We start from the raw sequence: 25,232 nt of genomic DNA on the forward strand, positions 1-25,232 counted from the left end.
ACCTGGTCAGCATGCTTTCACAGTGCTGTCAATAAAAATATTAGAAAGCTAAACGGGATGATATCAGACTAACTAACAGCAGCTTCTATTTCCTCTACACTAGAGGTTCCCAAGCTTTTTCACTTGGGGCCCCCTTCCAGCATTGGGGAACATGTGATATTTGAGTGGCTAAAATATTACAACAATAAACAATATCTATGGACATAAGAAAGAAAAAAAGCATTACCTGACAAATAGCTCACTAAGGTATGTAAGGACTGACATGACAAGAGGAACTGATGACGCACTAAATTGCATTCCTTTTGAATTCTACTATTACAACTTTCAAGAGTAAGTTTCAAGCCGGACTGAGTTCCTTAAAAAGTGTGCCTCACTGTTTGGGAACTACTGCTCTATACAGCTGTCTGTTGGAGACACTAGAAATGCATCTCAAATGCCACCCTTTACCTAACATACTGCCCTATGGTCAAAAGCAGTGCACTAAACAGGGAATAGGGTGCCATTGGAGATGCAACCTAGGGTCGGTGCTCAGTGCTTGTCAAGCTACGCCTGATCAACTTCACTAATGACTGTTCCTGGTGTGGGGGAAGTGGAAAGAATCAATTAAAGACATGCCCACACTGAAATGTCACACATTTAGTATTGATCACAATTAAATTACATTGAAATCATAACATCCATTACTGAGGTTTTTGACGATGGACACACCTTAGCTCTAATTAGACAGAGCTCTGCTTTGAGTGATATGTAAGCTGTTGATTGTATTTTGTTATTACGCACCACTGCTTTGGGTGTAAAAACCCGAGGCTAACTAGCTCACTCCAAGATTCAACTAAGATCTGAATGAGACGATCACTTTATTTCTCTCCCCTTTTGATGTCTTCGGCGACAGTGGATCACCAAATCAGCAACTAACAGAGTGACAAACCATTTCTCCGTGGATACATCCCAAATGGTACCGTATTCCCTACATAGTTATACAGCACTATAAAGGGAATTGGGTGCCATTTGGGACACATCCTATGTCTGTCTGTCTGATACAGTTGTTCAGCTGGTGCCCTGCTGTGACAGTGTAATGGCTGTCATGTTCAAACTAACGACACAGTGGCATGACAAATAGCCCAATCGCTTGCAACCTCTCTCTGAATTGAGTGCAATGGTTTGGAGGGCAAGAAAGGCCAAGGTAAGGATAAATGTCCACACTAATGTCCCGTCATTGAATCTAATTATCCAGTCTCTCCTCCGACCTAAGGTCATATCCCCCACGTTGATGAGCTCTTAGAGAGAGAGAGAGAGAGAGAGAGAGAGAGAGAGAGAGAGAGAAAGAAAGACAGAGAAAAAGAGAGAGAGGGAGGGAGAGGGGGGGGGGGCATGGCTCCCAGATTGTCTCAATATGAGGTTATGTCAGACTGAACAAAAGGTCAGCAGCAGAAACAAAGTACCCAGATTATTTCTAACATCATCCAGTACTGTACATAGATGACACTGATGTTAAGTGCTTGTTGACTTCTATCCCTGTCATAGCTAGATAGAAAAACCGCTGTTCTGATCCCATTTTAATGAAGTTCAGACAGACTGAGATGGGAGACAAGAATCTCTCTCTCTTTCTCTATTGCTCTCTCTCTTTCTCTCTCTCTCTCTCTGCAATTTCTCCATCTGTTGTCAGCCCCTCAGTAACCATGTGTCAGAGCGAAGACTGCCTTGCCTACATTTAAATTTTGCAAGAGAGAGAGAGAGAGAGAGAAAGAGAGATAGAGGCTCCCCTGACACTCTCATGATTCTGACATTAAAGCGCTGCAGTGAGCGGCAGGGCTGTCGCTCGGGCTCGGCACCGCGTAGCCTTTTGACAGGCCACTTCTCAAACGCTTTTTTGAAAAGGTGAAAGAATGTGCTGCAGCCCCGGCATCCATCAAGGCAATACAACCTGCAGCACCTCCCGTGGCGCCCGCCCTGCATGAGCAATGGAGCACCAGTCTACAGCTGCTGGAGCGCTGTGCCTCTGCTGCTGCTGCTGCTGCATTCACTCTCATCACTCTCATCTGTAAACAGCCCATCTACCTACCTCATCCCCATACTGGTATTTATTTATTTTGCTCCTTTGCACCCCAGTATCTCTACCTGCATATTCATCTTCTGCCAATCTACCTTTTCAGTGTTTAATTGCTATATTGTAATTACTTCACCACCATGGTCTATTTATTTCCTTAACTTACCTCATTTGCACTCACTGTATATAGACTTTTTTTTTATTTTGTTCTACTGTATTATTGACTGTTTGTTTTGTTTATTCCATGTGTAACTCTGTGTTGTTGTATGTGTCTAATTGCTACGCTTTATCTTGGCCAGGTCACAGTTGCAAATGAGAAGTTGTTCTCAACTAGCCTACCTAGTTAAATAAAGGTGAAATAAATAAAAAATATATATTTTAAAAATCCTTCCTTCATTCAGGTTCCTCTGCTCTTTGGTGAGTCATGAGAGAGCCACTTATTTCTGTTAAACTTGAAATTGACCTTCCTAAAATGACAATAGAGTAACAGGTAGAAGAGCCAATTGAAAATCTTCAGCTAAATCTCACACATAGATCTTGGTTTCAACATCTAGGACACCTATTGAAGAGGATTCATCCAGAGCCAACTCGGGACACAGTCAGATAACTACATGTCAGACACCTAGAAGATGTCACCATATCCATACAGTATACTGTATCACAGTTAGTTTACAGTAGATTCAATTCAGTGTCGTGATCACATCTGCCATGTTGTCCGGTTCATCTCTCCCCTTCCCTAGTGTATTTCTAATGGTAATATCTTATGTAAATGCTCAATTGAGTCACTCTACTTCCCAGCCACAGCTTATATTGTCTTAATGGCTAATTGAGAGATATTGTCCCGGCAACCAGAGAGAGTGATTGATCAACAGCGTGATCATCTGCGTGGATTGTTCATGAACATAGAAAGGTGGTGAGGGTCCATGCTTCATGCTAAATTAACCACGAGCCATCTGCCCCACTCAGATGGTGCATCTCGTGCTCAGTGACAGCTACAGTACAGCTCTGACTGCAGCAAAGCACCCGAGAGCTGAAACAGCATATGCTTCCTCTGAAATATAAAAAAGGCAAGGGACACCGCTTAGATCACGCCAAATGGCCCAATAGTGCAAAACTACAGTCAGCTTCTTGGCTGTATCATATTTAATGGGTTTATAAAACTGAACTCGTAATGAAAAACATCCCTCACTTGTGCGATCGCAAGAAACCTGAAGAAACCTCAAACTAGTAGGCAAGGATTGTATTAATGGATAAGGAAATGCTGAGAACAAAATATGTTCTGGGTTATATATATACAATTAAAACTGAAAGCCTGCAACAAAAAAATGCCTTACCACCGACGTATTCCAACAAACATGTCTTCAACAGGGAAATTCCAAATGATGTGTATAAAGCCTGCAGTGTAAACACCCTGTTGCTCTAAAAATCCCCCATCTATCTAATTCACCCATCTTTAAACAATCCAAAGTGTTGAAATAAAATCCTTGTTAAAAGCAATCTTGTTCAGTGAATCATGTGGCAGATAAGATTGCAATCTCTCAAAAAACAGTACACCTAAAACGATGGGAAATAAATTGAGTGTAAATGGGTGTCACTGTTATACTGATGTGTTTGTGTAATCTCCCAGTCTCCCGGTTGTCTGCATATTGATTTGCCTCTCCTCCTCTGCTGAAATATACGATAACTAGAACAAAGAACAGAGTTTCCTTCAACCTGTGCCCTCTTGGAGTCGGAGCTTGACCGTCTCTGTGTAATTTGCCAGTCTCTGAGCCTGCTATTAAGGCAGTAAATGGCAGTAAAATATCTATTTTGGGTCAGGAGGGAGTGGGAATGGAAGCACACAGACAAGAAGAATGGCTTGTGAATTGTGATTGCAGGGCCTCGGGAGGAAGCTGCTGAAGCTGTTAGAGAGGACGTGCCAATTTACATCTCCCGGACACATCCCTCCAATTAACGATGCTGGGATGGAGTCCAGAGAAACACAATTTGTCTTCTAGCCATGGCCTGATTGACAGGACTGGCTAGGGTGCAAATTAAACACTTTGGAGCGATATAGTCATATTCAGTGATGCAATCATATCTGGGGCTGAGGCGGTCAAGAAATGTTGTCAGCCGGTGATTGTCAAGAAAATAACTGCCAGTCTCATGGTAATTGACTAATAATTAACATAAATACGTTTAGCCTCTCCTGGCTTCCCACATAGCCTACAAGCCACGGATGCAGACCTTTGGAACATCTATATTTTAAAAAGTATAATAAATCAATTTGATAAAAAAAGTATAATAAATCAATTTAATATAGCCTACACCATCACAATAAATCCATTATTTATTTTTGTCTATTTCAGAAGAACATAATAGCATACTCTGACATTATGTTAGGCCTTGATCTGGCTATGCCAAATGGCTGTGGGATATACTAGTTCATTTAGCAGACAGGATTTGCTTAGAATTCCATGGCATTATTTTATATTATTTTATAGCATGACGAATACAATTGAACATAGCTGAATAAAATAGAAAGGATATTTTCTCCAACCGATTTCCGAGAGAGTGTGCACATGTAGCTATTTTGTGTTAAGCTTTTAACAAAGAAGCTGGTCCTCCTATACACTTAATTTAGTTATTTATTCAACTTTAGTTGTGATACAAATGTTGGGCTGTAAGTTTAGATGTTTAATACATTCTAAGGCTGCGTGATCCGACTCTAATGATGATTTGAAAAAAAGTTGCATGAAAGGAATGAGCTCTGCTTTGTTTCTTGCACAGACTGCACACACTTCATCAGTCTCTCACTCACAATTTGATAAGCACTTGATCATTTTCTCACCAGGCCTCGAATTTCCTGACGGCATCCCCCTTGTGTGGCCGTAGTGCCCTTGGGCTGAATATAATTATTATAATTCCCTTCTGCCGGCTGCCAATCGGCGTGCTCTGAAGCACCTCTCACTCACATCCCTCTCACATATATCTCAATTCTTATTAGCCAATGCCCGTCACGTGATTGTGTCCTTCTCACAGGCATCTCAGCTCTAAAGTAGACTACAAGTGAAGACAGACACACCAGGGACACAACTGTGCATGTCCGTCTTATCGAATTCTGAAGCACATATTGAAGATGTTAGAAGTGTCCACATTTACTTTTCATCAGCCAACAAGATAAGTAGGCCTAACGAACAACAAAAGAACTAGCCTACGTCAATCCACTATCCCCCATTGTACAAAAGTTAACCTATTCTAAAGAAATATTCCAAAGATACTTTGGGACTGTTGTGGGATGCGATAGATCCTAAATTAATACAACCACCCAATAAAACGTTTTTAAAGCAATGAGGCTGATGCACCAGATCAGAACGTTTGGCTAAAAATGTTGATAAACTATTAGGCTATTTCTTCCCATCATAAGCTCAAAGATGCGAACACGGCAGTAGGCACAAATGTTCCAAAATTCAATCAATTAGCAGGAAAACACTTATCAAAATGACCACAAATGTGATTATGCATGTGGTGATTTATTATAAAGTGCATTTTTTGTGGTGAAAATTATCTTCCTCAAACTTGAAAGTCATGTGTCGCCTATGTATGTCAATTAGGCTCCACACTGATTGTAAAGCGGATTCATTCTAAGATGTTATTTGGCCTCTTTAGGTGTGATACAAACCGTATTAAAACATATAGGCCTAAGGGGTAGGCTACATGAGGTGTGCGACTATGATTTGAAAAATTCGAGAGACAAAAAGGCATGTGCTGTTTCTTGCCTGAGTGCACAAGCTGGGCATAATTCACAAGTGATAATACATCATTCCCAAGTGATAATATTGTCACCCATCAGACTATTTGTAATTTAATCTTGTCTTTACATATACTAAATAATACAGTGGGGCAAAAAAGTATTTAGTCAGCCAGCAATTGTGCAAGTTCTCCCACTTAAAAAGATGAGAGAGGCCTGTAATTTTCATCATAGGTACACTTCAACTATGACAGACAAAATGAGAAAAAAAATCCTGAAAATCACATTGTAGGATTTTTAATGAATTTATTTGCAAATGATGGTGGAAAATAAGTATTTGGTCACCTACAAACAAGCAAGATTTCTGGCTCTCACAGACCTCTAACTTCTTCTTTAAGAGGCTCCTCTGTCCTCCACTCGTTACCTGTATTAATGGCACCTGTTTGAACTTGTCTTTTATACTGATAACACCTGTCCACAACCTCAAACAGTCACACTCCAAACTCCACTATGGCCAAGACCAAAGAGCTGTCAAAGGACACCAGAAACAAAATTGTAGACCTGCACCAGGCTGGGAAGACTGAATCTGCAATAGGTAAGCAGCTTGGTTTGAAGAAATCAACTGTGGGAGCAATTATTAGGAAATGGAAGACATACAAGACCACTGATAATCTCCCTCGATCTGGGGCTCCACCTAAGATCTCACCCCGTGCGGTCAAAATGATCACAAGAACGGTGAGCAAAAATCCCAGAACCACACAGGGGGACCTAGTGAATGACCTGCAGAGAGCTGGGACCAAAGTAACAAAGACTACCATCAGTAACACACTAAGCGGCCAGGGACTCAAATCCTGCAGTGCCAGACGTGTCCCCCTGCTTAAGCCAGTACATGTCCAGGCCCGTCTGTTTGCTTGAGAGCATTTGGATGATCCAGAAGAAGATTGGGAGAATGTCATATGGTCAGATGAAACCAAAATATAACTTTTTGGTAAAAACTCAACTCCAAAAGTGTTTGGAGGACAAAGAATGCTGAGTTGCATCCAAAGAACACCATACCTACAGTGAAGCATGGGGGTGGAAACATCATGCTTTGGGGCTGTTTTTCTGCAAAGGGACCAGGACGACTGATCCGTGTAAAGGAAAGAATGAATGGGCCATGTAACGTGAGATTTTGAGTGAAAACCTCCTTCCATCAGCAAGGGCATTGAAGATGAAACGTGGCTGGGACTTTCTGCATGACAATGATCCCAAACACACCGCCCGGGTAACGAAGGAGTGGCTTCGTAAGAAGCATTTCAAGGTCCTGGAGTGGCCTAGCCAGTCTCCAGATCTCAACCCCATAGAAAATCTTTGGAGGGAGTTGAAAGTCTGTGTTGCCCAGCAACAGCCCCAAAACATCACTGCTCTAGAGGAGATCTGCATGGAGGAATGGGCCAAAATACCAGCAACAGTGTGTGAAAACCTTGTGAAGACTTACAGAAACATTTGACCTCTGTCATTGCCAACAAAGGGTATATAACAAAGTATTGAGATAAACTTTAGTTATTGACCAAATACTTATTTTCCACCATCATTTGCAAATAAATTCATAAAAAATCCCACAATGTGATTTTCTGGATTTTTTTCCCTAATTTTGTCTGTCATAGTTGAAGTGTACCTATGATGAAAATTACAGGCCTCTCATCTTTTTAAGTGGGAGAACTTGCACTATTGGTGGCGGACTAAATACTTTTTTGCCCCACTGTATATGTCTGGAATTAGTTTTGATTTAGAATTGACCACTATCATGCACCTGTCTCGGAAAACAGGGGCAGGGGGGGAAAATACATGTAATATATGCACTTAAATAGAGGCTGGAGGACACATTTTCCTTGGTTCTTTTTCATGCCTGCCAGGTAGGCTATACTTCTGTCGTAAAGCGAAGTAATGTGCTTAATATTAGGAAAGTTGAGAAATAAATATAGTAAGCCTTTAGAAATCTGATGGGATCCACTCTTTTTAATAGAGCCCAAAACTCTGTTTTCTCACACAATTGCGTAGCCTTTTGAAACTTTGCGCAACATGAGCTTGTGCTCTCATTAAGTGTTTTATTTGATTTTCGATGACATTTACATTGATGTCAGAGTAATTAGAGGGACAATAGAGTGCTGAGTACCAGGCAGTTAGCAAGTTTGGTAGGCTACTAATGACCATCAGCAGCATCAGAGCTTGGAGAAACCTAGTTACCATGACGTGGAATTTGACTGCAGTCATAACTCGTGACCACCGGTGTGGTGGTAATATCGTCACCGTAACAGCCCTAATCATATCAGATTGCATTAGATCTGCATGCAGCTGCTTGGACGTGGGATCTGGAGGGACATGATTTATAAACATGATGAGAGGACGAGAGATTGCATGGCAGCAGTGGTTCTCTCAGGATGATGGGAGAGAATGTGCTTTAGTCTTTATTCTTCATTTGGATCCCCATTAGCTGATGCCATGACGACAGCTAGTCTTCCCGGGGTCCAACTCGGTCTTAATTTAACGTGCTCATTGAAAGTTTGCAAGAAGCCATTTGCAGTGTGTGCTCTGTTAGGATATGTCGCTTGTTAAAGATCGTTCAAAAAGGCACTCGCACATCTGAACTATATTTGTTCCAGGTGCATAATAACAAGTGAATAACAAGAAAGAAAAGAGAAACCCGCACACTGCTCTTCCTGTTCTTTATTAAGCTTTACGTATCGGCCTCAAGGCCTTCGTCAGAGATTTGGTTTTAGTGTTTGTAATTTGCACCCATATGTAGACATTGTTCCACCCACATCCATTCAGTGCATCAAATAGGGTTGGAGTCAAGGAAAATATAAATGTGTTAACAAATATAACAATGTTCATTAAAAAAAAATCGAATAAAGTGTGTACATAAAACGTATTAAGCACATCTGTAAATCCTCAATGAGGACATCAACCTACAATAGCAGGTACATTTTCATAAATCATTGGGTAAAGTGCAGGATAAAAACGTCATCAACAAAAAATAAATCTGTATTTTTCCATATATAGACACCAGTGGATGTTGCTGAGGGGAGGTCAGCTTATGATAATGGCTGGAATGGAGTGAAGGGAATGGTATCAAATTGTATTTGTCACACGCTCCAAATACTACAGGTGTAGACCTTACAATGAAATGCTTACAAGCCCTTACGCTTTGAACACACCAACTACGTCATTGCGTTTCGATACACCAGAAGTACATTCATTTCCAATTGAACGTTGCATTTGCCTTGCAGCATTGCGTTGCAGAGGCAGTTGCAGTGCGTTCTGTGTGGTGCATACGTTTGATTTATCGAACGTATGCATCAAATTGTATGTGTAGACTTGACAGAAAGTAGCAAAATATGAATGTAGATGGTTTTTTTGCACACTTATTCAGTAAAAATGTGGGATTACATAAAAACAGTTTGATTGCATAATTTCTTCACATTTTTTATTAATTTATTTGCCAAGTATATTATTTATTCAATGACATCCACACATGAATTGTGATAGCCATAGTATAATTTCCCTCCAAAATGAGTTTCAATTCAGAAATCTATGTAACACTAATAATGAATGCTATCCTAAGACTTTATAAACAAATGACTTTATGAATTGACTGAATTTAAACCGAACTGACGTGTGTGAAAAGAAAGGTACAATGAGGGAGGTCAAAACAACAACCAGACAACTCCTCTCCTCTTCCTATGAGCTTGTCTGTTAAATTGACTCCATCTCTGGAAGGGAAGAGAAAAACAACACATACAAGCTTAACATAATATGACACCATAAAAGGTGAGATTTACAGTGCCTTGCGAAAGTATTCGGCCCCCTTGAACTTTGCGACCTTTTGCCACATTTCAGGCTTCAAACATAAAGATATCAAACTGTATTTTTCTGTGAAGAATCAACAACAAGTGGGACACAATCATGAAGTGGAACGACATTTATTGGATATTTCAAACTTTTTTAACAAATCAAAAACTGAAAAATTGGGTGTGCAAAATTATTCAGCCCCTTTACTTTCAGTGCAGCAAACTCTCACCAGAAGTTCAGTGAGGATCTTTGAATGATCCAATGTTGACATAAATGACTAATGATGATAAATACAATCCACCTGTGTGTAATCAAGTCTCCGTATAAATGCACCTGCACTGTGATAGTCTCAGAGGTCCGTTAAAAGCGCAGAGAGCATCATGAAGAATAAGGAACACACCAGGCAGGTCCGAGATACTGTTGTGAAGAAGTTTAAAGCCGGATTTGGATACAAAAAGATTTCCCAAGCTTTAAACATCCCAAGGAGCACTGTGCAAGCGATAATATTGAAATGGAAGGAGTGTCAGACCACTGCAAATCTACCAAGACCTGGCCGTCCCTCTAAACTTTCAGCTCATACAAGGAGAAGACTGATCAGAGATGCAGCCAAGAGGCCCATGATCACTCTGGATGAACTGCAGAGACCTACAGCTGAGGTGGGAGACTCTGTCCATAGGACAACAATCAGTCGTATATTGCACAAATCTGGCCTTTATGGAAGAGTGTCAAGAAGAAAGCCATTTCTTAAAGATATCCATAAAAAGTGTTGTTTAAAGTTTGCCACAAGCCACCTGGGAGACACACCAAACATGTGGAAGAAGGTGCTCTGGTCAGATGAAACCAAAATTGAACTTTTTGGCAACAATACAAAACGTTATGTTTGGCGTAAAAGCAACACAGCTCATCACCCTGAACACACCATCCCCACTGTCAAACATGGTAGTGGCAGCATCATGGTTTGGGCCTGCTTTTCTTCAGCAGGGACAAGGAAGATGGTTAAAATTGATGGGAAGATGGATGGAGCGAAATACAGGAGCATTCTGGAAGAAAACCTGATGGAGTCTGCAAAAGACCTGAGACTGGGACGGAGATTTGTCTTCCAACAAGACAATGATCCAAAACATAAAGCAAAATCTACAATGGAATGGTTCAAAAATAAACATATCCAGGTGTTAGAATGGCCAAGTCAAAGTCCAGACCTGAATCCAATCGAGAATCTGTGGAAAGAACTGAAAACTGCTGTTCACAAATGCTCTCCATCCAACCTCACTGAGCTTGAGCTGTTTTGCAAGGAGGAATGGGAAAAAATTTCAGTCTCTCGATGTGCAAAACTGATAGAGAAATACCCCAAGCGACTTACAGCTGTAATCGCAGCAAAAGGTGGCACTACAAAGTATTAACTTAAGGGGGCTGAATAATTTTGCACGCCCAATTTTTCCGTTTTTGATTTGTTAAAAAAGTTTGAAATATCCAATAAATGTCGTTCCACTTCATGATTGTGTCCCACTTGTTGTTGATTCTTCACAAAAACATACAGTATTATATCTTTATGTTTGAAGCCTGAAATGTGGCAAAATGTCGCAAAGTTCAAGGGGGCCGAATACTTTCGCAAGGCACTGTATGTTAACTAAATACTGCTTGTATAGTGTCGTTAGTGGCATAAATATAGGAACAGTGTGGTAAAGTTGGTAATACCTGCTGTTTACTCATGGAATTTGTATTTCAGATCAAAAGATGAATATGACAGGCAGATATTCCGACAGCAAACAGTTTTAGGATATTTTCTAACCCAGAAACAACAGCTATACATTTGCTTCATATTAATACTTTGATCTGAAATACCAATTAACCTACGTGACTATACTGTAAAAATGACCTACTTTACTTCACTGTCGCACACTTATGACACTCACTACCTGTGATGTGGAGAAAAAAAAACATACCATTGAACTCGGCTTCGAAAAGCAGCTGATACATTTTAACCTTGACTGCTGCTTTTCTTTGCTGAGGCAGCCTCTTCAGTGTTGGCACCAGGCTCATTGTACCAGGCTCATGGCAAAGAGGGTCTCCTTTCTGTGATCATCAGGTTGGGCTGCATCCCTCTCGACGGCTTGGAGGCCCTCAGTGGTCACTTCCGTGAGGTCCATAATAATCCCAGGTGGTCCTAGATCCAGAGGTGTTTCCTCCATTTCATCATCTTCCATGGCTGCACCGGTGGTGGTCATACTCATGGATGATGTTGTAGAGGGTCTCACTCCACCGGTGGAGGTGATGGTCGCATTTGTAGGTGATGTTGATGGTCTTGTTGCACCGGTGGCGACAACACTTGTGGATGACGTAGAAGAGGGTCTGGCTGTAAAATTGCCACTCGTTGCCCTAGGCACAATAAATGGATCCAGAAAAGAAAGAATGTGGCAGAAGCACCAAGGCTGCTGGCCTGAAGCTTCTGACCAAATTATCAGAGTACAGTAGTATCTACCATTTCTATTAATCTAGCATACACACTCACACTGTTTCAAACATGATTATTTGGGAAAGTTATCAAGGGTAGTAACTAGCATAATTTATTTGATTATTTCTTTCACACACACACCTCATTGGCTAGGTTAGCTAGCTAGCTAACGCTAACTAGCCACATCTAGCACAAGCTCACTACTAAACTGACCTGGCAATCCTACTATCGTGGGATTGTTTGTGTTTATGTCCCTGTAGCTGTCAGCAGTTGTGTCAAAAAGACACGGTTTTGAGGATACTGCGAAAATGATTCTCTCCTCCATGTGTCCAACTGCATTTGCAAAAGGTACCTGCATCAGTATAGTTGCCTAGCTGCGCAAAATGTTATGCAGCAGTGATGCAATGATGCAGTCGGTGTGTTCGAAGCGTTAACCAACAACGCAGTTTAAGAAAAAACTGTTGAAGTCAGAAGTTTACATACACTTAGGTTGGAGTTATTAAAACTAGTTTTTCAACCACTCCACAAATGTCTTGTTAACGAACTATAGTTTGGCAAGTCGGTTAGGACATCTACTTTATGCATGACATAAGTCCCTTTTCCAACAATTGTTTACAGATGGATTATTTCACTTATAATTCACTGTATCACAATTCCAGTGGGTCAGAAGTTTACATACACTGAGTTGACTGTGCCTTTAAACAGCTTGGAAAATTCCAGAAAATGATGTCATGGATTTAGAAGCTTCTGATAGGCTAATTGACATCATTTGAGTCAATTGGAGGTGTACCTGTGGATGTATTTCAAGGCCTACCTTCAAATGCAGTGTCTCTTTGCTGGACATCATGGGAAAATCAAAAGAAATCAGCCAAGACCTCAGAATTTTTTGTTGTTGACATCCACAAGTTTGGTTCATCCTTGGGAGCAATTTCCACATGCCTGAAGGTATCACGTTCATCTATAAACACCATGGGACCACGCAGCCGTCATACCGCTCAGGAAGGAGACGCATTCTGTCTCCTAGAGATGAAGTACTTTGGTGCGGTAAGTGCAAATCAATCCCAGTACAACAGCAAAGGACTTTGTGAAGATGCTGGATGAAACAGGCACAAAAGTATCTATATCCACAGTAAAACGACTCCTATATCGACATAACCTGAAAGGCCGCGCAGCAAAGAAGAAGCCACTGCTCCAAAACCGCCATAAAAAAGCCAGACTACGGTTTGCAACTGGATATGGGGAAAAAGATTGCACTTTTTGGAGAAATGTCCTCTGGTCTGATGAAACAAAAATATAACTGTTTGGCCATAATGACCATCGTTATGTTTGGAGCCAAAGAACACGATCCCAACCGTGAAGCACGGGGGTGGCAGCATCATGTTGTGGGATTGCTTTGATGCCGAAGGGACTGATGCACTTCACAAAATAGATGGCATCATGAGGACAGAAAATGATGTGGATATATTGAAGCAACATCTCAAGACATCATCCAGGAAGTTAAAGCTTGGTCGCAAATGGGTCTTCTAAATGGACCATGACCCCAAGCATACTTCCAAAGTTGTTGCAAAATGGCTTAAGGACAACAAAGTCAAGGTATTGGAGTGGCCATCACAAAGCCCTGACCTCAATCCTATTGAAGATTTGTGGCCAGAACTGAAAAAGCGTGTGCAAGCGAGGATGCCTACAAACCTGACTCAGTTACACCAGCTCTGTCAGGAGGAATGGGCCAAAATTCACCCAACTTATTGTGGGAATCTTGTGGAATACTAATAGAGTGTATGTAAACTTCTGACCCACTAGGAATATGATGAAAGAAATAAAAGCTGAATTCTTAAAGCACATTCTTAAAATAAAGTGGTGTTCCTAACTAACCTAAGGAATTGCGAAAAACTGAGTTTAAATGTATTTGGCTAAGGTGTATGTACACTTCGAAATTAAATTGTAGGTAAAAATTACAAACACTCAAACCAAAGCTCTGACGAAGGCCTTGAGGCTGACACATAAAGCTTAATAAAGAACTTTAATACTAGGAAGAGCAGTGTGCAGGTTTGTCTTTTCTTTTTAAAGAATATTAAAAACATAACAAACTTCAACTTCAAATGAATCAAGTGAGTGCTGGCCCCTATTTTTCATTTTGATGAGTATTGGTTCTATGACAGACAAAGCTAAGGGCCCAGCATCACCATGATAAACCAGTCCAGTCCTCCTCTCTGCTCAGTAAGCACTTCTGTTATAGACTAAGCAAACGAGACATAGAGAAGATTAAATCTCCTTACACAGTGTTAGTTACAACAAAATGGTCTGGGTTGCAGTGCAGTCTCAGGATGTGTCTGAAATAGTACCCCTATTCCCTATATAGCGCACTAATTTTATAGGTCCTGTTCAAAAGTGGTGCACTAAATAGGGAATAGGGTGCCATTCGGGAGACACACACTCAGTGACATGATGAGTGTGGATGGAGGGAGAGAAAAAAAGATAGAAGATAAAAGCAAGAGCAATTCTATGTGTGTCATCAGTCCACAGCGTTAGCAAGCTTACACTGAGGAAGCCCCCAGGAGAACTGCCATTATCTGCCTGTGCACTGGAAAGAAGAAAATGGCACACTCTCCTCTTCTCGCTTTCTCTTGTTATAAATGACTGCAGAGCTCCAGTCTAGATAGAACAATGTCTCTCAGACTCAGTCAGTGGTCCAACACTTCGGGCACAGAATCTCACAGCAACAAACAGTATTATATTCAGATTGAATGTAGCTAATGCACCTCCTCCATAACCCAAAGCTATTTAAACATTTTAGATGATAATAGTAAGAATGATAAGAAAGAAGTAGTTCTTTCTTAGAAGGAAAATAATAACTTATATGTACAATCTATATTTATGTTTTGGATTATAACAATAACAATAAGAAGAGTTGCTGCTCTTTATCCAGGGAAACCTGTTCTGGAATGCAACTCGCACCATTCATCATCTTCTGTATCTTCCAAAAATGACTTCATAAAGAAAAAGAGCACCATGGGCATTCCCTAAAATAGACTGCAGGAATTCAGGGGGAAAGTTGCCTATTGTACATCATGAACTAACTGGAATAGGTTGGACTGTCTTGGATCTTGTTTACATTTTCCCTACATTACTTTAATTGATATACGGAGATGATGTGTATTTTTGCACTCTATTCCCTATATAGTGCACACTACTTTCAGACAGGGCCCATACGTCTCTGGTCAAAAGTAGTGCACTATATGGGGAATAGGGTGCCATTTGGGACGCATTCAATGAGTCAATAGGTTCTACCTTGTCAAGTCCTCTAAAAGGTTAAATCCTTGACATTATACAATCAATACGCTGATGTCCTATACAGTCAAGTTTACACTCCACACCGTACAGCACAATTAGATAACATGTCCCTATGCTATAGACCACTTTGAGGTACTGTATGCAGGTATAGTTATTCCTTTCAGCTCCTAGTGGAGCAGAGGTCCTCGTATGCAGGTATAGCTAGTTATGAAACATACAGATTACACAAACTCCTATGCTATAGCCTAGACCACTTTATGGTGCTGGATAGTGTTTACAGGTAGTTAGCTATGAAACATTTACACACATCCTTTAGAAAAGGGGTGGGCAACATTGATGGGTAAAACATTTTAGTGGCCCCACTCTTGGAAGCGGAGAGAATGTTTTTACGTTTTAAAGCAAGTTTGCTGCAATTCTACACATTTTGCCATAGGGTGGAGATAAACGTTTGCCATTTTTAATATTATGTGAGTATAATATAATATAATATGAGTGAGACTGACTAACAAAATCAATGGCGGCCCCACAGCATGTAATTCGACCATCATAACAAGTTTAGATAGCTGGCCGCAAAACTAACTTATCAATCTAAAAAATGTTAGCTGACATGGGCTAATTGACCTACTATCAGTGACCTACATAACATGAGGAAAAACCCCTGATGCACAACCAATTTTCGAAATTGCACCTTGTGTATTCTACTATTCTAACTCGCAACAGTATTTTCTGTTGTTGGGGGGGATTAATCCCTGCTTTAGAGGCAGGCAGTGCAGTAGCTAGCGTAGCTCTACAAAGCTCCATGAAGTCTCAGCTCTGTAGGGAAATCTGAAACCCAGAGCACATGGCTGAACCCAGAGGATCATAGAGTGAGGTTAGTAGGGTTTAGGATGGGTAACAAACAGAGGGTGAAATGGGAGCACAGATGGAGGAGTGTGGGAGGTGGGCAGGTCCTCTCCTGGAGGGTCCTCCTTTACAGTACACAGCACAGAGTACTAATGGGCCGGTCAAAAGTAGTGCACTATAAAGGGAATAAGGTGCCATTTGGGACACAGTAAAAATATATACATGGCAAAATGCTCTCACACACTCCCTTCTCAGAAACAACACCACTACTGTGCTGTATAACCACCAGCCAATTGTACAGAAATCTCTCAAATGGAAATCAAATCTCAATAGGTATTCAAGGAATATTTCATCACCTGCTTGAAAACCTTCAGTCAGAACCACCAGATATCCATCTACAGCTGTTTGTTTAATAGCCATCCAACATCAGAGAACACAGTGGGCAAGAACAGGACAAAAATGAAGAAAGACTGAGAAAGATAGATAAATAAATCAAATAGAAGTGCTATTTCATTCGGCGGCAGGCCGGGGTCACAGAGACAGAGAGAAAAGAGGAAATAGTAGAAGTGCTCTAGGTAGTAACTCTTTGTGTGAAAGATAGGACTGCAGAGCTGTGCTGGCAGGCCTATGAATTAAGCAGCCCAGCCCATCCCTGCCCGCTGCACTGTGCCCTGGCTGCTCCTGCTCCTGCTCCCCCTTCCCTCTCCATCCCCATCCACACAATACTAGTCCTGCCTGTTAGGATGATTTGCCACTTCATTACTAATTGATAATCGCCGGAGAGAAACGCTCATTAGACTGTGAGTGCTGAATACTGCATCTCCATGCTTCCATTTCCAGCCACCCATTATGACTATAGTGACGTTGGCGAAACACTCTGGCTTTGAGTTATGGCTCATCTATTTCACAGAGAATAGGCAAGTCCTCAGTCCATAAGCGGAGCCTGTCTGGGAGGAAGCATTCAAGAGTTATTCAGGGGCGGGACCGTCTGAAAAACGAGCACTGTTTTTAGGGGAAGTACGAGGCCTTATACTTAACTTGAAACGATCACGCAGTTCAAAGTGTCGAGTCGGCAAAGACTCAAGTTAACATCAAGCGTGAATATTCATGAATCTCCATCAATAACTTTAAATGACCCCAAACAGGGCATAATACCTGATGACAAAGTACTATATTGGTACTTTTCCATTGAGACTTACCTCCACACCAGTGAGCCGCCAGTGTTTTATGTTAATGTAGGTCTAGTGTTATTGTGTTTCTGTCAGGAGAGTGACTCTAAAGACTTGTGGCGAGCAGAACCAACAACCTCCGCATCATTCAAGACTGTTGGTTTGTTAGAAGGTGTTCAAGTTCACACCTAGCCATTGTTAAGTAAATGCCAGCTGATAAGTACCCAGAGCGTTGCCTTGGCTCCCAGTTAGAGCAGGTTTGCCGGAGCCATGGCCCAGTGAGATACGGGTGCCAGCCCGCATCGATAGGAAACGGAAAGTCTGAGCTTTTGGGTAAAACACTGGGGTAAATCCTCAAAGGAAATGTGGCACAAGTGAAACATGGAATAAAATTGTAAGAAGTGTGTACATTCCTCCTCATACTCATGCATCTCAGTGATTGGACAACACAGTGCATTTTACATTTAGGCCAGTTAGTCAGTGCATTCAACTAAGGTAGCTAAGACAACCACAGGTCACAGTCATTACAAGGAAAACCTTCCTAAAGAAATGCAGCTATCCCTGAGAAGGTGCAGGTGAAGCCTCCCAATTCATCGCTGGCAATGCAGAGCCCATCAACCAGCCCTAAGTAGAAATAACCAGTCTGGGAGTTAGGAGTAGGACTTGGACTAGGCTTTATCTTCAATCAGATGTGACTCGGCAGCACGGTGCCTCCCCATTCGTCCCTTACAAAGCAGAGCCAACCAATCAGCCATAAGTATCAACCAGGCCTAGAGTACATCTCCAATCAGATGTGACTGAAGAGACATACAGTACATCTCACTGATTGGATGGCACAGTGCAGGTCCCCGGCAACGCAGAGCCAACCTAAATAAGACCAGGAGTGAAGGAGGCTAAGCTACATCTCCAATCAGACATGACCAAAGAGACATCCCACATTATGTCTGCTCATGCACTACTTAACTTTACAACCCCCTGGGTCCCACAGCACTGCAGCAGCATGCTGGAATAATACTCTGTAATTGTTATTGACATATTGTGGGTAGGAGACAATAAGAGAGAAAGAGGGCACCATTCCCCCTCCCCACTCCAAAATTAACAGCCCGAAATAGGTTTGTCGTGTCCTGGTACTTAAGAGACGCTGAGCCTCTCCACTGTAGCTCTCTCTGGTTGGCGTAGAAGCAGACACTAGCCAAGTCAAAAGGGATGCATGCAACACATCCAGAGAAATAGAAGTCTCACATTAACATCAGAGGAAAGTGGACCTCATTAGCCCCCCATTTAATAACGGATAATGCCATAGTAAAGAGCGTAACAAATTCCATGAAGTGTACAAACAAATATATATTACATCAAATCAAATCAAATTTATTTGTCACATACACATGGTTAGCAGATGTTAATGCGAGTGTAGCGAAATGCTTGTGCTTCTAGTTCCGACAATGCAGTAATAACGAACAAGTAATCTGACTAACAATTCCAAAAAAAACTACTGTCTTATACACAGTGTAAGGGGATAAAGAATATGTACATAAGGATATATGAATGAGTGATGGTACAGAGCAGCATAGGCAAGATACAGTAGATGATATCGAGTACAGTATATACATATGAGATGAGTATGTAAACCAAGTGGCATAGTTGAAGTGGCTAGTGATACATGTATTACATAAGGATGCAGTCGATGATATAGAGTACAGTATCTACGTATGCATATGAGATGAATAATGTAGGGTAAGTAACATTATATAAGGTAGCATTGTTTAAAGTGGCTAGTGATATATTTACATCATTTCCCATCAATTCCCATGATTAAAGTGGCTGGAGTAGAGTCAGTGCATTGACAGTGTGTTGGCAGTAGCCACTCAATGTTAGTGGTGGCTGTTTAACAGTCTGATGGCCTTGAGATAGAAGCTGTTTTTCAGTCTCTCGGTCCCAGCTTTGATGCACCTGTACTGACCTCGCCTTCTGGATGACAGCGGGGTGAACAGGCAGTGGCTCGGGTGGTTGATGTCCTTGATGATCTTTATGGCCTTCCTGTAGCATCGGGTGGTGTAGGTGTCCTGGAGGGCAGGTAGTTTGCCCCCGGTGATGCGTTGTGCAGACCTCACTACCCTCTGGAGAGCCTTACGGTTGAGGGCGGTGCAGTTGCCATACCAGGCGGTGATACAGCCCGCCAGGATGCTCTCGATTGTGCATCTGTAGAAGTTTGTGAGTGCTTTTGGTGACAAGCCGAATTTCTTCAGCCTCCTGAGGTTGAAGAGGCGCTGCTGCGCCTTCTTCACGATGCTGTCTGTGTGAGTGGACCAATTCAGTTTGTCTGTGATGTGTATGCCGAGGAACTTAAAACTTGCTACCCTCTCCACTACTGTTCCATCGATGTGGATGGGGGGGTGTTCCCTCTGCTGTTTCCTGAAGTCCACAATCATCTCCTTAGTTTTGTTGACGTTGAGTGTGAGGTTATTTTCCTGACACCACACTCCGAGGGCCCTCACCTCCTCCCTGTAGGCTGTCTCGTCGTTGTTGGTAATCAAGCCTACCACTGTTGTGTCGTCCGCAAACTTGATGATTGAGTTGGAGGCGTGCGTGGCCACGCAGTCGTGGGTGAACAGGGAGTACAGGAGAGGGCTCAGAACGCACCCTTGTGGGGCCCCAGTGTTGAGGATCAGCGGGGAGGAGATGTTGTTGCCTACCCTCACCACCTGGGGGCGGCCCGTCAGGAAGTCCAGTACCCAGTTGCACAGGGCGGGGTCGAGACCCAGGGTCTCGGGCTTGATGACGAGCTTGGAGGGTACTATGGTGTTGAATGCCGAGCTGTAGTCGATGAACAGCATTCTCACATAGGTATTCCTCTTGTCCAGATGGGTTAGGGCAGTGTGCAGTGTGGTTGAGATTGCATCGTCTGTGGACCTATTTGGGCGGTAAGCAAATTGGAGTGGGTCAAGGGTGTCAGGTAGGGTGGAGGTGATATGGTCCTTGACTAGTCTCTCAAAGCACTTCATGATGACGGATGTGAGTGCTACGGGGCGGTAGTCGTTTAGCTCAGTTACCTTAGCTTTCTTGGGAACAGGAACAATGGTGGCCCTCTTGAAGCATGTGGGAACAGCAGACTGGTATAGGGATTGGTTGAATATGTCCGTAAACACACCGGCCAGCTGGTCTGCGCATGCTCTGAGGGCGCGGCTTGACATATGCTGTGCTATCTCAAGATATGGGTATCACAAATGGTGAGTCAGGTTTTCCAAAAGTAGTTTTGCATTAAATTTAGCTGATAATATATCAGTATCTATTACATGAGGAATACAAAGCTTGAAAGAGTTCATTTGTGTCTTGTATTTCCCCTAGGCCTACTTCCAAGGCTTTAAACACCTCATACTGTGAAAAACAGTAGTGTACATGCATATGTCTTCATACTGGATGAACTCTAGTAGACAGTAGGGCTGGGAATCGCCAGGGACCTCACAATACGATATTATCACAATACTTATCACGATACTTAGGTGCTGATACGATATGTATTGCAAATCTCATGATTCTATCTGTATTACGATTCGATAATGTGATTTTATTGCACTTCGATGATCCAAAAATATTGCTCACCAAATGTCTGCTGCAGAGGGACAAGAGCGAGCCATGAGAAAACGAGTTTTGATAAATTATGGAAATAAAAGAGCTGAAAACAAATTGTCTCCCAATTTTATTTTATTATTATTTTTGTAATTTTTACCCCCTTTTCTCCCCAATTTTGTGATTAAGATCTTGTCTCATCACTGCAACTCCTCAACAGGCGAAGGTCGAGTCATCCGTCCTACGAAAGATGAGCTGTCAAGCCGCGCTTCTTAACACCCGCTCGCTTAACCCGGAAGCCAGCTGCACCAATGTGTTGGAGGAAATACTGTTTAACTGACGACCGAAGTCAGGGTGGAGGAACGTGATGATTCGAGTATAGCCCCCCGGCCAAACCCTCCCCTAACCAGGACGATGCTGGGCCAATTGTGCACAGCCCTTTGGGACACCCGGTCACGGCTGGTGATTGAACCAGGCTGAAATAATGCTGCAACACTGCGTTGTGCCACACAGGAGACCCGGCTCCCTATTTAAAAATAAAATGGAGAACAAGATATGAAGGAAAAATACTGGAGTTTTGGTTCAGAAACAGCCAAATAGCACAAAAATAATACTGCAAAGTTGTCAAAACGATACGATACGATATATCGTCAAAAATAATATCCGCTATGTAACTGTCTCGATTTTTTTCCCCCTATCACTAGCAGACAGTGTCCTATCTTCTTACATAACACCTTGTAACAACATGTTACTACACACAGAGGCAACAGTAACTAACAATCCTGGCTGTTATGGAGTAGGGGTGAGGGGAGGAGGCAGTGAGCTGCATGGTTATCTGTGCTACGTGTGTGTGTGTACGCATGTGTGAGAGAGAGAGATTCTCTGCCAGGTTATCTGGTCTGCCTCAGGCCTTCCCTGTTCTGTTCTGTACCTTTCATCTCTCCCATGTCCAGGGTCTTGCCCAGCTGTTCCAGGAGGTCGGCACGAGCTGCGTTTTTCTTGTGCTTCTTGCCGTCATAGTGCTGCTGTGCCATGCCCGGATTGTTGAACCAGGCGTTGCATAGCTGGCAGTAGCGGTCTGAGTCCCTGCGCTGCCGAGGAGAGGTCAATGGGGTCGTTTCTGGGGAGCTTTTCACGGGACTGGGCGGAGCCTCTGATTGGACAGAAAAACAGGAAACCCAAACAGGGGAGTTCACATCAACATTGCTCTGCTGTTTGACAACACTCTCTAGACCAAAACACAGACTGATGTTGTTGTTTTTTTGATCCGTCAGCTAAAAAAAGGCTTAGGAACAAAACTTAAGGAAGAAAACAAAGGTTGGTAAAGGAACAAGCTTTCTTGCCAGGAGGCAAAATGTGAGGCATGAAATGAGCGCTGATCACTTTGGCTCTGGCTATTCCTATTCGACCCCCACCAATAACAAGCTGTTAACTCCATCCCAAGCATGAAGAAGAAATCCTAAATCAAACTTGGCAACTGGAAAAAAAACACCCTGCTCTACTTAATGTTGACTTCTTGTGTACAATATGCCTTCATGCATGGATGCCACCATTAACCCTGAACAAACATCAGATCGCACAGCGCTACATTTTCCGACATAGGATTTCGCTATCAAGTTAACCAGTTTTAACACTTGGCCCACCCTTCATAAGTTAACATTTACAAAAGTCCCGTTAGAAAGCATCAGATCACATTATGGACCACTGTGATGCAGTCAGCATCTCCCAGTGGTATCTCTTGTGAGTGTCGTGGCCACAGAGTTGCAGTGCAGAAACAAAAATGTCAGCACCATGTTCTTTAGCCATGCTGTTAATAATGATATGCTACAGTATAGCAATTCATGCTCATCTTCAAGTCAGAACTTTTACAGTGAAGACTGGCAGGTCATGGATATGTACACTGCAGTATAGAACTGGTAGCATTCCTATAGAATATTAGCTTAAAAAAGTAGCACTCAAAGACCCCTTTGATACTATAAACTACCAGCTGTTTAAATATAGTATCAGGAAGTTAAAAACTGGGGCACTGAAAACAATAGAAAAGGTGGTGTAGGAAAAAGCTTTTGATCTGGAGTGGCTACAATCACACTGTTATATTTCTCACTGTTTTGTCACTTATAGGCCTTAAAGGCACATATGAGTTGATAACAAAGCCCTTGGTTTAGACAGCATATAATTCAGGCAATTAACTGCTGCAGCAGAAAAGAGGATGACAGCATGGAATTAAGTGGCTGTAGGAGTTGAAAATCAAAGAGTGTGAAATGTATATCATTTGTGGGGGATGATAATGATGATGGTGTTATTAGAGCCAGGGAACAAAGGAGAACCACAAACATATTCATTTCAAGAAGAGATATAATTTTCATAAATATGACAAAGCATTTTCCCTCTTTTCTTTTAGTGTTACTCAAACAGACATGCTGATTCCTAACATATATTGTCTCTAATTGTGTCTTTCAGCTTCCTTTCACATAATCTAAGAGAAGTGCGTCCCTCGTGTGTTGAGATTCTAGTTTCTCCTTTTAGGGCAATTGAACCCCCCCCCCCCCCCCCCCCCTGCTTACGTACATTTGAATGCTTGGAGTGTTTTGTTCTGTGAAATGCGTTAAACAAAGCCCCTATGTTCTACTTCTGTTTCACGTCCTGTCCTTATATTAGTTGTATAAGTAATGCAATGTGCTAGTCAACAAAATTGGCGACGAGGAAGAAACGTTCTCACATTGGTGTTCATTATTTTCAGTAGAAAGTCTCAGTAAAAAAAAAAATTGCTGTAGAAAGATGCAAAGAAAACATGGCGCAAGCCAGTCAAGAGTGATGCTACAGTAGCTAGCCTGGAGGGAGAAGAAGAGTTTTGCTGTGGGAGAAAGTGTAATCACTGTGAGTGAAAAGAAGAAGAAAAAAAAAGTCAGGGAGTGAGGGACCATCTAAAAAGTGTGAGAAGCAAAAAAAACTGAAAATGTCTGCACTGGTTGGAACAATGGAGTTCTTACACAGAACATTTTGACTGAAGAGAAATTAAAGAATGAGCAGTTGTGCCAACATCTTTGACTGGTATGGGAGGAAAACCCTGGTGATAAATCATATGATGAAATTGTGGCTACCTTAAAATGACATTATTCTCCCAAACTACTGATCATCGCAGAGAGATTCAGATTTCATTACGAGAAATAAAGAGGAGGGGGAGTCAATCTCATAATTTGTGGCTGTATGGAAACAGTTAAACAAACACTGTGAATTTGGGCGATCATTGAGTGACACTATACGTGATAGGTTAGTGTGTGGAATGCGCTGCGAGGCAATTCAGAAACGCCTTTTGATTGAGAGCAACTTAACATTGCAGAGTGCGATAGAAGTGAGTACGTCAATGGAAATGGCAAAGAAAGACACACAGCAGCCAAGTGCAGAAGGTGTCTATGGATTTAAAAAGCAACGCAGTAGGTGGCAAGCCATGCTATCACTGTGGGAAAGCAGGTCACCAAGCAGAGGAGTGTTTGTGCATGTAAAAACGTGTATTTAAAAACAAAAATACACAATCAAACAAAAGCACTGAACAAAGGAAAAGTGACTTCAGGAAGTACAAAAAGAAAGTGCATAAAATCACACAGAGGATGAATAAAGTGATAACCTGTCTGAAGGGGACGAATCTTGGACATGGATACTGGGTGACTCCGCTACTGGATGGAAAAGCAGTAGGGATGCAAATGGACACTGGAGCAGCCGTATATATTTTCTCTCTGAGGCCGTATACAAGGAGAAACTACATCACCTCACACCACAGCCCAGGAAGATGACACTGAAAACATACACTGGTGAGACTGTTCCAGTGAGAGGAAGCATGATAGTTACAGTGGAGCTCAACAAACAGAAGGTAAAGCTACCACTCTACATCGTGAAAGGCAACCATCGAGCTTTGCAAGGACACACATGGCTGGAAAAGATTAAGCTAAACTGGCAGGAAATTCACATGGTTGGAGGACACAAACCTACAAGGGATATTGAGAAAACATGCAGATGTGTTCAATGGAGAACTTGGCGGTATGAAAAACATAACAGTTAAAGGACCATGAAACCAGACAGCAAGCCAAAATGCTTTAAAGCTAGACCTGTCCCATACACCATGAAACCATAAGTTGAAACTGAGCCAAACAGACTAGTCGAGAGTGGAGTATTACATCCAGTGAATGTTAGTGAGTGGGCTACACCTGTCGTTCCAGTCATGAAAAAAAGATGGATCATTCAGACTCTGTGGCGATTTCAAAGTTACCGTTAACTCCATCTGACTGGTGAAAAATATCCACTAAC

The 25,232-nt window shown here is 42.1% G+C and overlaps 1 protein-coding gene across 1 annotated transcript in view; it reads right to left on the reverse strand.

Annotated features, from left to right (window-relative positions):
- The window catches only part of zmat4a (zinc finger, matrin-type 4a), a 147,877-nt gene that overhangs the window by 23,229 nt on the left and 99,416 nt on the right, over positions 1-25,232 (reverse strand). The window contains exon 5 of the mRNA XM_020463476.2: positions 21,862-22,083. Within this exon, the coding sequence (XP_020319065.2) occupies positions 21,862-22,083 (222 nt within the window). The remainder of the gene's footprint in view (positions 1-21,861; positions 22,084-25,232) is intronic.

This window comes from Oncorhynchus kisutch, linkage group LG3, assembly GCF_002021735.2.
Source record: "Oncorhynchus kisutch isolate 150728-3 linkage group LG3, Okis_V2, whole genome shotgun sequence".
Lineage (NCBI taxonomy): Eukaryota > Metazoa > Chordata > Actinopteri > Salmoniformes > Salmonidae > Oncorhynchus > Oncorhynchus kisutch.